This window comes from Ooceraea biroi, chromosome 14 (genome assembly GCF_003672135.1).
Source record: "Ooceraea biroi isolate clonal line C1 chromosome 14, Obir_v5.4, whole genome shotgun sequence".
NCBI lineage: Eukaryota > Metazoa > Arthropoda > Insecta > Hymenoptera > Formicidae > Ooceraea > Ooceraea biroi.
Window position 1 is genome coordinate 4,751,198 of NC_039519.1, and position 14,898 is coordinate 4,766,095.

The window sequence follows — 14,898 nt, forward strand, 5'->3', positions numbered from 1 at the left end:
TTAAGTTTCTAGTTACGTAGGGCCGGTCCTGTTTGACGCTTCCGCCTTTCCTCATCGTAATTACGTAGCTCTCTTGTCGAGGGTACTTCCTTGGACCGCAGTCGAGCAATCTCCTTCATAATCCTTGAGGCCTTATCTCCGATGCTTCCCGGTGAACAAATAGATCCCGCACTCATCATGATGAAATTAAGGAACTGTGTGTAAGTAACCATGTTCCACACCCGTAAAACCGAATTTGCATAAAGAGCTATACCTTGTATAAATAAATCTGTATCATTACTTAATCACACAGAGTCACTTCTGGCCAAATTTATCTACATGGTAAGGTACACCTAGTACTGATTATGTATGTAAAATTGTACAGTTTACAAAGTTAGAGTTACAAATTTAAAGCGAAATATTTTACTCGCATGATATTGTTCCGCGGAAATTTGATACACCTCAATGAACATAATGTTTTAATATATCATTAACAAACTAACTGTTTACATTATTTATATGATAAATCCTCAACTAATAACCGAAACGGTCCTTCACTTCATATAAGTAATGAATTCAATGGTTGTTAACGTCATGTTCTTTTAATTGTTACTTGCTTGATTCATTAATCACGAACTCCTTGCAAAATCACTGACTAGGCATCGTCTTATCAGATGTAGTGGCTTATAAAGCATGCCTTTGTAAAAAATATACTTCACATGAACATTGACGTTACAAATTTTCAGCTTTACGTCCCGTGAGGCTCATTACGTCTCTGAATTAACTCACTTGGCGAGTCGCTAATTCAGGTGGAAATTTAATTAAGCTGGGGTAAATCAAAATTCGCAGCTTTGATTCGGATCGGGGAACCGCGGTATCTCGCTCTATCGCGGGGAAGGAATTAATTTTCCGACTTAATTAATTTTCCATCTTCATTAGCCGCTTCTGGACTCGCTGACTTGTGCTAATGACCGTCTTAAACATTTATAACAGTGTCGCAATGCAAACTAAACCGGTAATTTATAGTACGAGTAACTATTTTCATGCTCTGAGAAATGAGCTCACGTGATAATCTATAAAGCATCGCTTTTAAAATTATAGTATTTAATATGTACATGTATTTAATGTCACTTTTCATTAAGAGTTTATTAACAAATGTTCCATAAATTTCTATATTTTTTTCTTTATCCATTCATACATTACATGTATAACGATCTTGACAGTCTTAAATTCATTGTATCCAAAAGCATCGAAGATTGGAAGCAACATTGATTTCATGAAAAAAAATACAATGTGTATACTCGAATTTATCACGCGACACAATTTTTTTAAACATATTGCTTCGTATTTTTGTTGAAAGAAATCGAGAAAAAATCATGTGAACAAGCATATAGTCAATACAAAATGCAAACAATATAGAATGGTAATCGTTCTAGCTTGATTCACTATTTATAATATAATTATGCAATGAAAAATTTAAATAAATTTAAATAAATGATAAAATAAAAAGAAATCATGTGCCAGTTTAAGATAAGCCTTTAATAGCATCCTTTTTCTTGCATCGCGGTAATTTTGTGTTAGCAAGCGTTAACAGACATTCCTCGGTTGCGTGCACAATGTATTTGGAGCAACACAATAAGCGCAACCGGGAAAGTGGGCCGTAAACCCAGCGGAGGAAACCCATGCGCGAGAGGATCCCTCTTGCAGCAGGCGTGCTGATCCTCATCTGACGAATATAGAGCGAACGGAGTGACAAGGGGATGGAGTAGACTATTTATTACATCTAGATGTGAGCTTCACTTAGTCGCTTATGGACGATGAGCCTTGTGCATTTGTACGTGTCCGTAGTGATGCAAACGCTTTTTATAAACGTCACATTTTGTTGTCGTATATTATAATTCTTATTGCTTCGTGTATTTCTACCGCGCGCTGCATTACGAATGCGACAGTAACGTATATGTATTAAAAAATCAATCGCCAACAATCTCCGTTTCTAACATTATTTTTACCAGAAAATATAAATGGAAGTTAATAGACTTTTTGGAAAATTTAACAGCTAAACTAAATTAAACATTTAAGAAAAATCAAGGAATTGTAAAAGTTTTGTGCTTTTGAGATATCGGGATTACCATTAGTTTAATTTAAGAGCAAAATAATTGTATTATATTTTCTTGTAGTTAATAATCACAAACACTTTCTGTGATCAATATCTATTTTAAATTTCTTCTTAATAAACAGCAACCTGCCATGTCAAAAGCTGCGGAATGATCTCTTTTCTACTATTCATCTCGTTCGCTCCGTCGATCATTCTTCTACATTACGTCGTATCACGGAAATAAATGATTTCTACGTTTTTAATGAGATCGTAAATTATACCCGACACCCTTAGGCAACTGAAAGGTCGCTTGCGAAATGAATGAAAAACAAGGAAAAAGATTCACGCGAAGCCGAGGAGGGCACCGGAGGAACGTCATCATCGAATTTACTGGAGCATCGCAGAAGCCTTAGGAATAGTCCAGACTCGACTGTCGAGGTGAAAAGACGGAAAATGCGGAAACTTTTGCGCGCACCCTCGCCAGAAAGAACGCGGCCAGAGTCAATGCGAGATCTTTCGCTTTTTGCATCATGAATGATTTATCCCTGCTTCTTAGAACGTTAGCGTCGCGTCAATATGATATAACTTCAAAGAAGAAGAAAGTTTTCACATGTTGAGTCGTTTTCCGTTTGCATTTTACATATTGCGTAGCGAATTCATGAAAATAGATCCCATTTGATTTCTGCCATCTCGATTGTTTAATTCACGTACAATATAATTTTAGAAAATTAGAAATGGGAGTTTTTATTAACGTGTATGAATATCTCTGACAAGGGAAGGTTTTTAGGTGTTACACTCGGATTTCAAAAATTGTTTGCATGCAGGTAGGGAGGTCCCCAAATAGAAGAAAAAAAATAAAAGTAGCGGCCCAAATGCATATTTGCGCGCTACGTGCGCAATTTTCGATGTTAGGTTAATTACTCAAAAATGCTATTCCCAATCGAATTCTTTACATTTTTTATTTCACCTAACGCACATTTATATTGCTTTGAATAATTGTGTGTGCGTGTGTGTGTACTTGTGTGTGTTTAGAAAATACGAGCGTCTAATGTAATCTCGTGCCGCGCGAGCACAGTGCGTATAAAAGGCCCATTGCTCAAAAATGGTATTTGCATCGTAACTTTTCTAATTTTTTACTGCAACTGCCAATGCACACAATTTGGAATAATTGTACATTGCGCAAATCGTAGTTTGCTCTTTCTGCGTGATTTATTGTATGCGACTTTAAATAGATTTGATCAGAATCCATAACGAGGACATAAAAGATCTGGTCAAGGGAGGGTTTTAATTCTTTCAGTTTTAATTTTGGTTTTGATTTCTTTTTAAAGCGTTGTGCATTAGGTGAAATAAAAAATGTAAAGAATTCGATTGGAAATAGCATTTTTGAGTAACTAACCTAACATCGAAAATTGCGCACGTAGCGCGCAAATATGCATTTGGGCCGCTACTTTTATAATTTTTCTTCTATTTGGGGACCTCCCTACCTGCATGCAAAAAATGTTTGAAATCCGAGTGTAACACCTAAAAACCTTTCCTTGTGAAAGAAAGAGAGATTATTGCAATTTCTCTCATTTTCATGAGTTCGTTCAAATTAATACGACAATGCATAAACGCATAAAAATATATGTGCAAAGAAACTTATGAAGAAGTTATTTGGAAGCTCTCCCGTGTCACAATCGCGCTTGCTTAGCTAATGGGAAATTGTCGACGATGGTGAAAGAAGTAATTTACGTGTACGAGGCAAGAAATACGTGATAACGTCGTGATATTTTCAGCTCGCCGACCGTAAATTATGCAATCGATCGGTTTCTCGCGCATTTGCATTTCAGAATCTTTTTCCGACTCCTCGCTTGAAAGCAGTCAAGTGCAGGCGAGATGCATCAGTTGCAACTTTTCCTACCACTCCCTTCTAAATCGTCCATATATTTCTTCAAGACAGACAGTCGATAGAAAATTCATCGTTTACTGGAATACTACTGCACTTCACAATGTATGACTTTCTATAATATTACTAAGAAAAATGTATTATATAAATATATGACAACATACATTATCTGTTTTAATCATGTAATTTAATTATATGTCTTTTTGCATTTAATTTACAAGAATTTATCACACATTTGTAGTTATATACGCTATAATTACTTTTTATTTGAAATGTGTGATTATGAAAAGGCAAGAGGCTTTAATTCTAACAATTTTCTTCTTCAAAAATTTGCTTATTTTAAAGCATGACGGAAATTATGATGAATTTTTTGCACATTTTATAATTATATTCGTTAAAAAGTCAGAAACTATTATTCAATTATCAAAAATGTAAGAAGTTTGCTCGGCACGAAATTTATAAACCAAAAGCTGTCAGACTATTTTACAGTGGCATCGAGCTAAGATAAATAATGCGAGAACATTTATCAGCGTATTCCTGTGTGTCAACCATGAAAATACTTTCAATAAAAAATTCACATGGGATTCTTTTCGTTTTCGGAAGCATAGCTAGCGAGACAACGACACTCACGTAGAAGAACGGGACGAGACTCGAATGGAGATCTCGAGATCGCTCGCGTGTTTCTGCAGGACATGAGTGGAACAATAAGAAGAGTGGTCGAAGGATCTAAACGAGCGAACGACTAAGTTCTCTCTAAAAAAATCCAACAATTATTGGATCTTTCAGCTGTTAAATCATACTAATATAATAAAAAGGTAAAGTTTGTTCCATTGTTCGGAGTAATCTCAGAAACTACTAAACCGATTTGAAAAAATCTTTCACTGGTGGATAGCTTAGATCTTCCTGAGTAACATAGGCTATGTGCAATCGTCTTGCAGCTTCTAAAAATGTGCGCGTCGTAAAAAAATACGTTCTTTATATTTTCCAAATATACCGAGCGCGCGAAGCGCGCGAGTAACAAGCGCCAGCTAGTTTTATATAGATATTAAATTTTCAGTGTCTTAACTAAATGCGCTATTGGTTTTTGGCTCTCGCAAACCTCTTTTCAATTCCAAACTTTACTGGATAACAGTGTAATAAGTTTTTCGATTTTTGCGACACATTTTTTAACAATATCGCGCGTTAAAAAATAGATTAAAAATATTTGTACAATTTTTGTGTTTTTGGTATACAGACAATTACAAACCGTTCGTTACAAGTTACTATAGGCAGATTTTCAATAATAATACTTTACTCCGCTGCAAACCCGATTTATTTCGGCGTAATCATGTCGTTGTAAATAACATAGGTACGATAGAAAAGTCATTGGCACAATTGAAGTAGATTAAAACGCGAAACAACTGTGTTTGTTTAAATAAAATAATATCAAGTTAGCACGCACGAATAGCTTTGCGAAAAAGCACAAAGAGCTATCGTAATTAACTAAATGGTGTAAATCAGATTAAAACGAGCACAATATTCTTTCGCCTGCAGTCCTTCTTTTTTGCGGTAACATTTGCATCACGTCCGGAGACACGAACATATGTGTCGAGGCCATAATAACGCACGGTACAATAAAAATCGTACACTCACCCTGCAAAAGCTGGTTATCGAGGAGATCTGAAACAAAAAGCATAGACGTGTGATCAGTACAATGCCCGTGCGCATTTTGCCCGCGTCCGAGCAACGCTGGCAATTGAAATTCAAAAGTTACCCGACGCGCGAAAGCTCTCGAAGCTGATCGCCGCAAGCTCGCGTGCTATTCGCCGGACGGAACTTTTCCATTGGATTATCATAAGAACTTTTTTGATGCGGGAGCGACTACGCCACGCGTCGCTCCGGGAAAACGCAGACGTATTTTACGTATTCGCGAAAACTTGAACGATTTTCATTCTTCGCGGAGAAGACTCGCGCAGTTTGGCGCATGAGAGCTTCGGCGAGTTCAAGCTCGGAATCAAAATTTTTTCCCTTCAACGTGAAAATCCACTAGAATCTTAACAGGATGTAATATCGGTTTGTAAGAATTCAAATAACGTCAGGAAGGCTTCTTCGCTGTTCGTACTCTAATGAATATTCGAAGTCGCCGAACAAGTCTGTAAAATATCAAGAATTGCGGTTTCTGTAATACTTTATTCGCACTTTAGTAGACCTTGGTGAACAAAGTTTATCAGCTTATGGAAAAATCTTGTGGAAAATCATGCTTAAAATTGAAAAGAAGATTGACACTGATTTCCCAATTGGGTTTTTAATTATTAAATTAGATAGTTACGAAAGCGAGACCTTACATGATATAATTTTATTTTGCAATTTTAATTCATCTTTCTACGTAAAATCATTTTCTTTCAGGTATCCGAAAAACTATTAATAAATCAATTTACGTAACTTTAATATCAAAGTTTGATTGCAATCAGAGATTAATAAATAACTATTCCACGTTGTATCCTGTTTGTTTAATCTTTTTAACCGACGAAGAAAATTGCAAGAGTTTCTTCGTAAAAATCATTCCGTCACCAATTCGCGCTAAATATGTGCGTGCGGTACAGAGTGCATTCGCTTCCTAAGCGCGGTTTGCAAGTCTGCGGCTGTGTGCCAGTCTTATTAAGGAATCCCTTTGATCACGTGGCGATTAAACGACTGACAGAAGGGCAACAGGCAGGAAAGAGAAACCCGATGACGGGACAAGCTATTACCTCTGGAGCGCCATGAAGCGATTGCGAAAAACACGCGCGCGTCTATCTCTGCGCCTCATCATTATCGCGCGGAAATGCGATTCAAGAAATCTCGGTCAAACTCCCTGCCGTTTGTTTAGCGATTAAATAATTTTATGTAGACAAAATCGGCACGCTATTGTTAAATTTCAACAAACAACAGTCCTTTCTTTTGATTACATCTCGCTTTATTTTTGCTAAAAATTCAGATTTGTTTAGCATAGCCTTAGTACATGTTTAGCGTATTTATATATTTATATTTATACGTGTGTACAATGCGTACATTGCATATATAATAATGATACTACCTTGAGGATTCCTACAATGCGCACTTTGTTTTTCAACGGTTTCATGCAATTAGTATAACGCTAAATTTGATTCATTACAGTCAATTTGGGAACTGTATCGTTATAGCATAGTAAACAGCTGCTGGAGGCTTGCAGCAGAGCAGATTCTGTGTACGAACGGTTTCTGATTTGGCATTATGTTAATATCTCGGCGGGTTAGGTCGATGCGCTTATTGTTTGCCTTTGATCAGCTATCTGCTTAATTAGCTTTCGGTTTAGATCGCCCTCGGGCTCAAGCGAGTAATATTCAATGAGATTTCCTATGCTGAACATATTGCCGAGTAAAAATAGTTTGGGGACAAAGGGATTGCAGCAGGCTCGATAAGCTTTTCGCGGCGTAAAGCTAACGCTTTGTGCCTATGAGGGTTTATAGGCTTGGGCACGTTTACGAATAACGTGCACGTGGAAATTTCATCCGCGGATCACGAATACCCGCATTTTCGACTATAAATTTCTTCATTTACCATACGCGTATGAATATACACATTGTACTTGAATAAAATTTTATTTATTAAAATGCATCGCGTCTCAAAGTTCCTCTTTTCCGGGTCTCAAAGTACTCTGTTCCGGGGGCGAAAAATGCTATCGCATCAGCATAACTTTGCTTCATATCGAGAGATTCGGAGATCATCTCACCGTTTTAAACGGAGCCATATGACTTTCTTTTACATAAATCGATAAGAATATTAAAGTTAGTTTACCGTGTGGTGAATATTTTATAAGATATTTCACATCTCATCCTGTTATATCGTACCTTGATATAAGATATGAAGTGCAAGCCGTCAAGTTTTCAACGATTATATTTTTCGTTACCTAATTTCCTTATCTTCTTACAAATTTGCATTTGAACACGATGCATTAATTCAAAAAGTGCCCATTAAGAATAATAAACACGAGCTGATCTATGCAGCTGGCGGTGTCTTTAGTACCAGATCTACGTCAATGCGCGGCGAATGGCAAATGGCTGCGGTTTTACATAAATTGACATTACGCGACGACCCATCAGCACTCCGGCGGGATTTTCATCGCCGTGAATATAAGGACTACTTTGCGCCGGCAGATATCAAAGAAACGCTCCGGCATAACGGATCTCTCTTTCGGGGTAAGCCAGTGTTTGCGCAGCTGAGTCATACGTAACGAATTAAACGCTCTCTGGGAAATCGCTCGAACGCGTTACAAGCCCCTCTTACCCGCGAGAATGATTCAATGCCGCGAATTTAGATCGCGTTCCAAGCGTTCCGCAAACGAGGAACCGTAGATCCTTCTACTTCGCCGGGATCCGCGATGATCCCTCCTCGAATATTCCACAAATGTTGTGGAAGCTAACAAATGATATTTAGTCTCAAAAGAAGCACGAGACTATTTGATAATAATTAGAATAATAGAGCAATTAATATAATATGAATTATAATTAATTAATGTATCTTAATACGACAGATTTTATCGAGATGACGACGCAAGAAGCTTGTTTTCCCAAATTTGATGACGTTAGACATTATATTAGGGGTGTGATTTAGTTTTGAGGGGTTTTTTGCTCAAAAACGCATGTATTTAAATATGATAATGAATGAATACCTTAATCCAAATATTTTCCTTCGTTTTCTATTACTTTTTCCCATCTTTCTGGCAAGAGATCGATTCCACCACGATAAAATCACTCTTCTTTTCAGTTGGTCCATTCGTCGACGAATTTTCGCACTTCTTCCAAATTATCAAAGTGTGTATCCTCTAAAGCGTGTTGCATCCACCGGAACAAATAATAATTACATAGAGCAATGTCCGGAGAATACGCGGGGTGCGGTAACACTTCCCATTCAAGCTCCAATAGTGTTTGTTTCACTGATAACGCAACGTGAGGTCGAGCCTTGTCACGAAGAAGAATCACTTTCCGTCGTTACTCGCAATTGGTGGTCGTTTTTGGTCCAATGCTTGCTTCAACTTGTACAATTGGTGTCGATAACGATCAGCCGTGACAGTCTCATGCGGATTTAACAACTCATAGTACACTATCCCACCAAATACAGAGCATTACTTTTGAACCGTCAATATTGCGTCTCGGAGTGGATGTTGATGGTTCGCCTGGATCCACCCATGATTTTCTGCGTTTCGGATTATCAAAATAGATGCACTTTTCATCCCCAGTAACAATCCGAGACAAAAGACTCTTCTTTTTTTGCCTGGCGATCAACGAAATGGTTCGCAATGGCACTTTCCGATAATTCATGTCGAACCAATTTCCCTTTTTTCTGAATTTTTCCCATTTCATGTAAATGTTTCGTAACTGTTGTACGATCAACATTTAATGCTCTGGCAAGTTCTGAAGTGGATCGTGTTGGATTTTCGTGCAATAATGCTTGCAAATCTGCATTTTCAAGCTTTCTTGGTTGTCCCGAGCGTTCTTTGTCCTTCACATCAGTATCACCACTTTTAAAGCGTCTAAACCAGTATTCACACGTCTTAATTGATGGGGCAGAATCGCCATAAGTTTCCACAAGAATTCTATAACCGTCAGCCGCAGTTTTCTTTTGATTAAAAAACAAAAGCAACGCATGTCGAAAATGCTGTTTCGGAAGTTGCATTTTTACGATGATACAAACACGACTGTTATCGCATCTATTGCTACAATGCTACTAAATGTCATGGATAATGGCAACACTGTAAGAAAGAACAGTTATCGGAAACAGCTATTGGAACAAACTGACACTACAGCCATCTGTTGCAAAACCCTTAAAACTATTAGGGGTGTGATTTAGTTTTGAGGGGTTTTTTGCTCAAAAACGCATGTATTTAAATATGATAATGAATGAATACCTTAATCAAAATATTTTCCTTCGTTTTCTATAACTTTTTCCCATCTTTCTGGCAAGGGATGGATTCCACCACGATAAAATCACTCTTCTTTTCAGTTGATCCATTCGTCGACGAATTTTCGCACTTCTTCCAAATTATCAAAGTGTGTATCCTCTAAAGCGTGTTGCATCCACCGGAACAAATAATAATTGCATGGAGCAATGTCCGGAGAGTACGCGGGGTGCGGTAAGACTTCCCATTCGAGCTCTAATGGTGTTTCTTTCACTGATAACGCAACGTGAGGTCGAGCCTTGTCACGAAGAAGAATCACTTTCCGTCGTTTACTCGCAATTGGTGGTCGTTCTTGGTCCAATGCTTGCTTCAACTTGTACAATTGGTGTCGATAACGATCAGCCGTGACAGTCTCATGCGGATTTAACAACTCATAGTACACTATCCCACCAAATACAGAGCATTACTTTTGAACCGTCAATATTGCGTCTCGGAGTGGATGTTGATGGTTCGCCTGGATCCACCCATGATTTTCTGCGTTTCGGATTATCAAAATAGATCCACTTTTCATCCCCAGTAACAATCCGAGACAAAAGACTCTTCTTTTTTTGCCTGGCGATCAACGAAATGGTTCGCAATGGCACTTTCCGATAATTCATGTCGAACCAATTTCCCTTTTTTCTGAATTTTTCCCATTTCAGGTAAATGTTTGGTAACTGTTGTACGATCAACATTTAATGCTCTGGCAAGTTCTGAAGTGGATCGTGTTGGATTTTCGTGCAATAATGCTTGCAAATCTGCATTTTTAAGCTTTCTTGGTTGTCCCGAGCGTTCTTTGTCCTTCACATCAGTATCACCACTTTTAAAGCGTCTAAACCAGTATTCACACGTCTTAATTGATGGGGCAGAATCGCCATAAGTTTCCACAAGAATTCTATAACCGTCAGCCGCAGTTTTCTTTTGATTAAAAAACAAAAGCAACGCATGTCGAAAATGCTGTTTCGGAAGTTGCATTTTTACGATGATACAAACACGACTGTTATCGCATCTATTGCTACAATGCTACTAAATGTCATGGATAATGGCAACACTGTAAGAAACAACAGTTATCGGAAACAGCTATTGGAACAAAACCCTCTGTTGCAAAACCCTCAAAACTAAATCACACTCCTAATAGTTGACGCCGGACGACAAAATTCAATGGGGATGAGCATACGAGTCGATCATCTGCGCAGTAGGTAGCGATGCTCGCCCTTCGAAGCACGAGTGCTCTTGTATCAGCACTTATCGATTTAATAAACCTCCTACGAGAGCGTTTTCGTACTTCTCACAATTCGTCGGGCGAATTCTACGGCAAGTAACGCCGCGAGTAATCAGCCGACGATTGCGCTTTTCTGTTTGTCTTCGCGTTGCATTACGTACGCTAATAGTTACGCGCGCGATTTTGCGGCCGAGTGCGTCAGCGTTTCGCGAATCCCGCCACGTCGAGCAACGATAGAAACGATATCGGCGAAACCAGTATTCACACGTCTTAATTGATGGGGCAGAATCACCATAAGTTTCCACAAGAATTCTATAACCGTCAGCCGCAGTTTTCTTTTGATTAAAAATCAAAAGCAACGCATGTCGAAAATGCTGTTTCGGAAGTTGCATTTTTACGATGATACAAACACGACTGTTATCGCATCTATTGCTACAATGCTACTAAATGTCATGGATAATGGCAACACTGTAAGAAAGAACAGTTATCGGAAACAGCTATTGGAACAAAACCCTCTGTTGCAAAACCCTCAAAACTAAATCACACTCCTAATATTTATGATAGTTCCTTTCTTTCCACGCTGATATGTACTGACTACGGTAATACAAATAACGGTTGGGACAATGTATAACATACGTGTTGCATAACGTACATGTAACGACGTGTTTTTGGTATCGCAATGGTGCGCATCTCGCATTAATACACATTCCACGTACTACTTATCGCGTTATTCCCCATGAAAATTCCTTACGTGTCTTCCTTCAAGTTTCCCTCCCAAGCATCGCTCTCGAGCAGCCCTCCTTTTTTGACCATGCTCTTCATTCTTTTATCTATGCGCGCGTCCAATCTCTCAACGCAAATTCCCTCGCGTTCAACGGGCATCACGGTTACACGAGCATTCTCTGTTTCCTCCTCGAGGAATCGATCGCGACAACAAACCCATCGTAGATGGCATACTTCGATAGCGAATTCTCGGAGTCTTCACGTCGTGAGAGGGTGACAAGAGGAGCGAGGCGCTATCGATGCATATAAGTTCGATCCGGCAGGCGACGAATTGAAATCTTGATTTATGGCGGAATATATACGCGTCTCGGAAGTATCTTCGTTCCTGCCACGTATTGGGTGATTCAAAAGAAACAGTATCAGCCGGAAAATTGCGATTCTATAAACAATCTGTGGCCTACTTTCTATTGGACACAGAATTGAAAAAAAACATTTTCTACTTATAAAAATATTTTTCCACTTATTAGAATTTCCTAATAATTTCAATCTCTAAACATGATCACGCAATAGTTTTTAATATCTTTGTAACATGAAGAGTTTTTGAATAATTTGGAGACAGTTTCTTTTCGGAGAGACGAATCAGAGGAAAAAAGCAGCTAAAGACTTTGGATTAGAAGAGACATTCAGATTTTGGAGAATGTACTGCACATATCTTAATGGCTATAAAAACACTGTAATGTTTTTTCCATTATTAATTTTAGCAAGAAACATTTACACTGTCGCAATTACAGAGAACCGTCTATTCGTAAAATTTGGTACTAGCATTTTAGTAATAAGTCGAGGACAGTGTTGCGGCGGGGATAGCAATCGTGAAGTACAGTCCAAATTAATTTTATATCAAGTAAGGCAGTATATTTACTCTTCATGTTACAAAGATATTAAAAACTATTGCGTGATCATGTTTAGAGATTGAAATTATTAGGAAATTCTAATAAGTGGAAAAATGTTTTTATAAGTAGAAAATGTTTTTTTCAATTCTGTGTCTAATAGAAAGTAGGCCACAAATTGTTTATAGAATCGCAATTTCTCGAGGCACCCTGTAGATCTGTGAACGCAAAGCTGAGTCTTCCGGTCGGTGCACTTCTCGTCACGAAAAAGCGGTGAGTATAGCAAACGGGGGGGATAAGAGTGCTCATGCCTAAGGGACACCCAGTGATCCAGTGACACACGAAGGATGACGCGCGATCCGTCTCCAGCGCGTACTCTCGCGCGTGAAAGGAGAAAAGGAATATTCGCAAGAAGGAACGCGCAATTCGAACGCGGGATGCTCTCCTAGGCATGCACCAAGCACGGCGAATGGAACTCGAAAGTGATACGATGTTAAATCTTTCTGTCAGAGGTCGAGTCTCTCGGGTGAAGCACGCGTGATCCGCGTGGCAGGCTTCGTCCTTTGAGGATTTTCGAATCGACTGCGCGCGCGTTCTTCTCCTCCCCGTTCTCCGTTTCGAAATATCGTGCCAGATGGCTTCGTGCCAAATTACACTTTACTTGTTCTGTGTAAAATATGAGAAATGTAGTTCTTCATTCATGCGCTAAAGGCTGATCTCTATTAATTGAGAGAACTGAGAAAGGAAAAGAAAAGAGAGATGATTCAGCTTGATAAAAAAATTGAGTTAAATTAGTAAAGCACTTTATAAATATAAAAATAAAATATTTATCTGAGAGAAATATTAGTTTTATAAAATAAGGTTTGGATATTGTATAAGAATAATTTACAAGATCAAAGAAAGACAAATTTTGAGTTCTTGTTATAAAATACATAAATACTTTCTTGTATCAAGTTTTCTTCAGTAATAATAATTTTAGTAAATATAGTAAATTGAATTTTTATGAGTCAAATAATGTCTTGCGTATTTCATTCTGAATTTTTCGTTGCCGAACACGAGAATTATAGCGGGAGATGTATTCTCCCAAATTTAATAAAACTTACGTGACGCTAGACGATAAAGCTTATCGCGTAGGTGGAAATCGAGCGATCGCGTTTAAGAGATTAATTTATGGCGCTCACGGGCGACGTAATCGATTGAAATCTCAGAAGTTCGCATGCGGAACGTCATCACAGTATTCGTGTTGGTCGATGCTAATGAACTTTACCGCGAAGTGCCGTGCATTAAGTGCACTCGTGCGTGTCATCGTGACAGTCAGTTAGTTGGATCTCTACAGTTTCTACTGTTTCCGAGTTCGAGATATTCCTATGAATGAGTTTTGAAAAATCCTGCCACTGTGCCGAAACATAAATTAAATCTGCAATGCTAATCCTTCGGTTATTTAACAATACGTCTTCCCCAATCCTCGAATCTTGCGTTATTTAAGAAAATAATGACTTATAAAAAGCGGTTTTTTATAAAAATCATACAGGCAGAAATGCATTGGGCATTTAAACATTTTAAGAAGGAAAAGAGATAATTTTCACACAGAGAAAGAATATATACCTACATGTAACAGAGTGTACAAAGTGTACATATGTTTAAGCTTCGGGGGACAAACAAAGTAATCTTTAAGTCATAAATTAAGACGATCGTTAAACCTCACTGCTGACTGCGAAGTAACTCTACACAGGTCATTCGTTCTACAATACTTATGCGATGCATAGCGCGATGCATAAAACACTTTTTAGTGTACCCGCCGGGAGTGGCAGAATAATCACTTTCGGGGGCTAATTCCGTACGTTACGCCGAGCGCGCTCGTTTTATCGAATCCGCGGACGATGAAATACACCCGGCGAACATATGGCGAAAATTCCGACGCGAAAGCTCCGCAGGAAAAAACAATTACACTCGTCTGCTGTACGCGTGTGACATATCGGCGAAGCGCCCGTGGCGTTGTTAAGCTATCAGCGAGATAATGGCGTCCATGTGTGCGGACACATGGCGGGTGTAAACGCTCACGGGAGGAACGTAATAGGCAATCCACGATCCTCGTGGCTCTCACCGCACTCCATCCCTTCCTGCCCTCCCCCATCTCCCTCCCCCGCCCCTTGAGGATTCAGGTTCAGCTGA

The 14,898-nt window shown here is 38.7% G+C and overlaps 1 protein-coding gene across 8 annotated transcripts in view; it reads right to left on the reverse strand.

Annotated features, from left to right (window-relative positions):
* The window catches only part of LOC105284454 (neurexin-1), a 262,747-nt gene that overhangs the window by 93,994 nt on the left and 153,855 nt on the right, over positions 1-14,898 (reverse strand). For all 8 annotated transcript variants that reach the window (XM_026975018.1, XM_026975012.1, XM_026975015.1 and 5 more), the window contains one exon: positions 5,592-5,618. In XM_026975018.1, the coding sequence (XP_026830819.1) occupies positions 5,592-5,618 (27 nt within the window). The remainder of the gene's footprint in view (positions 1-5,591; positions 5,619-14,898) is intronic.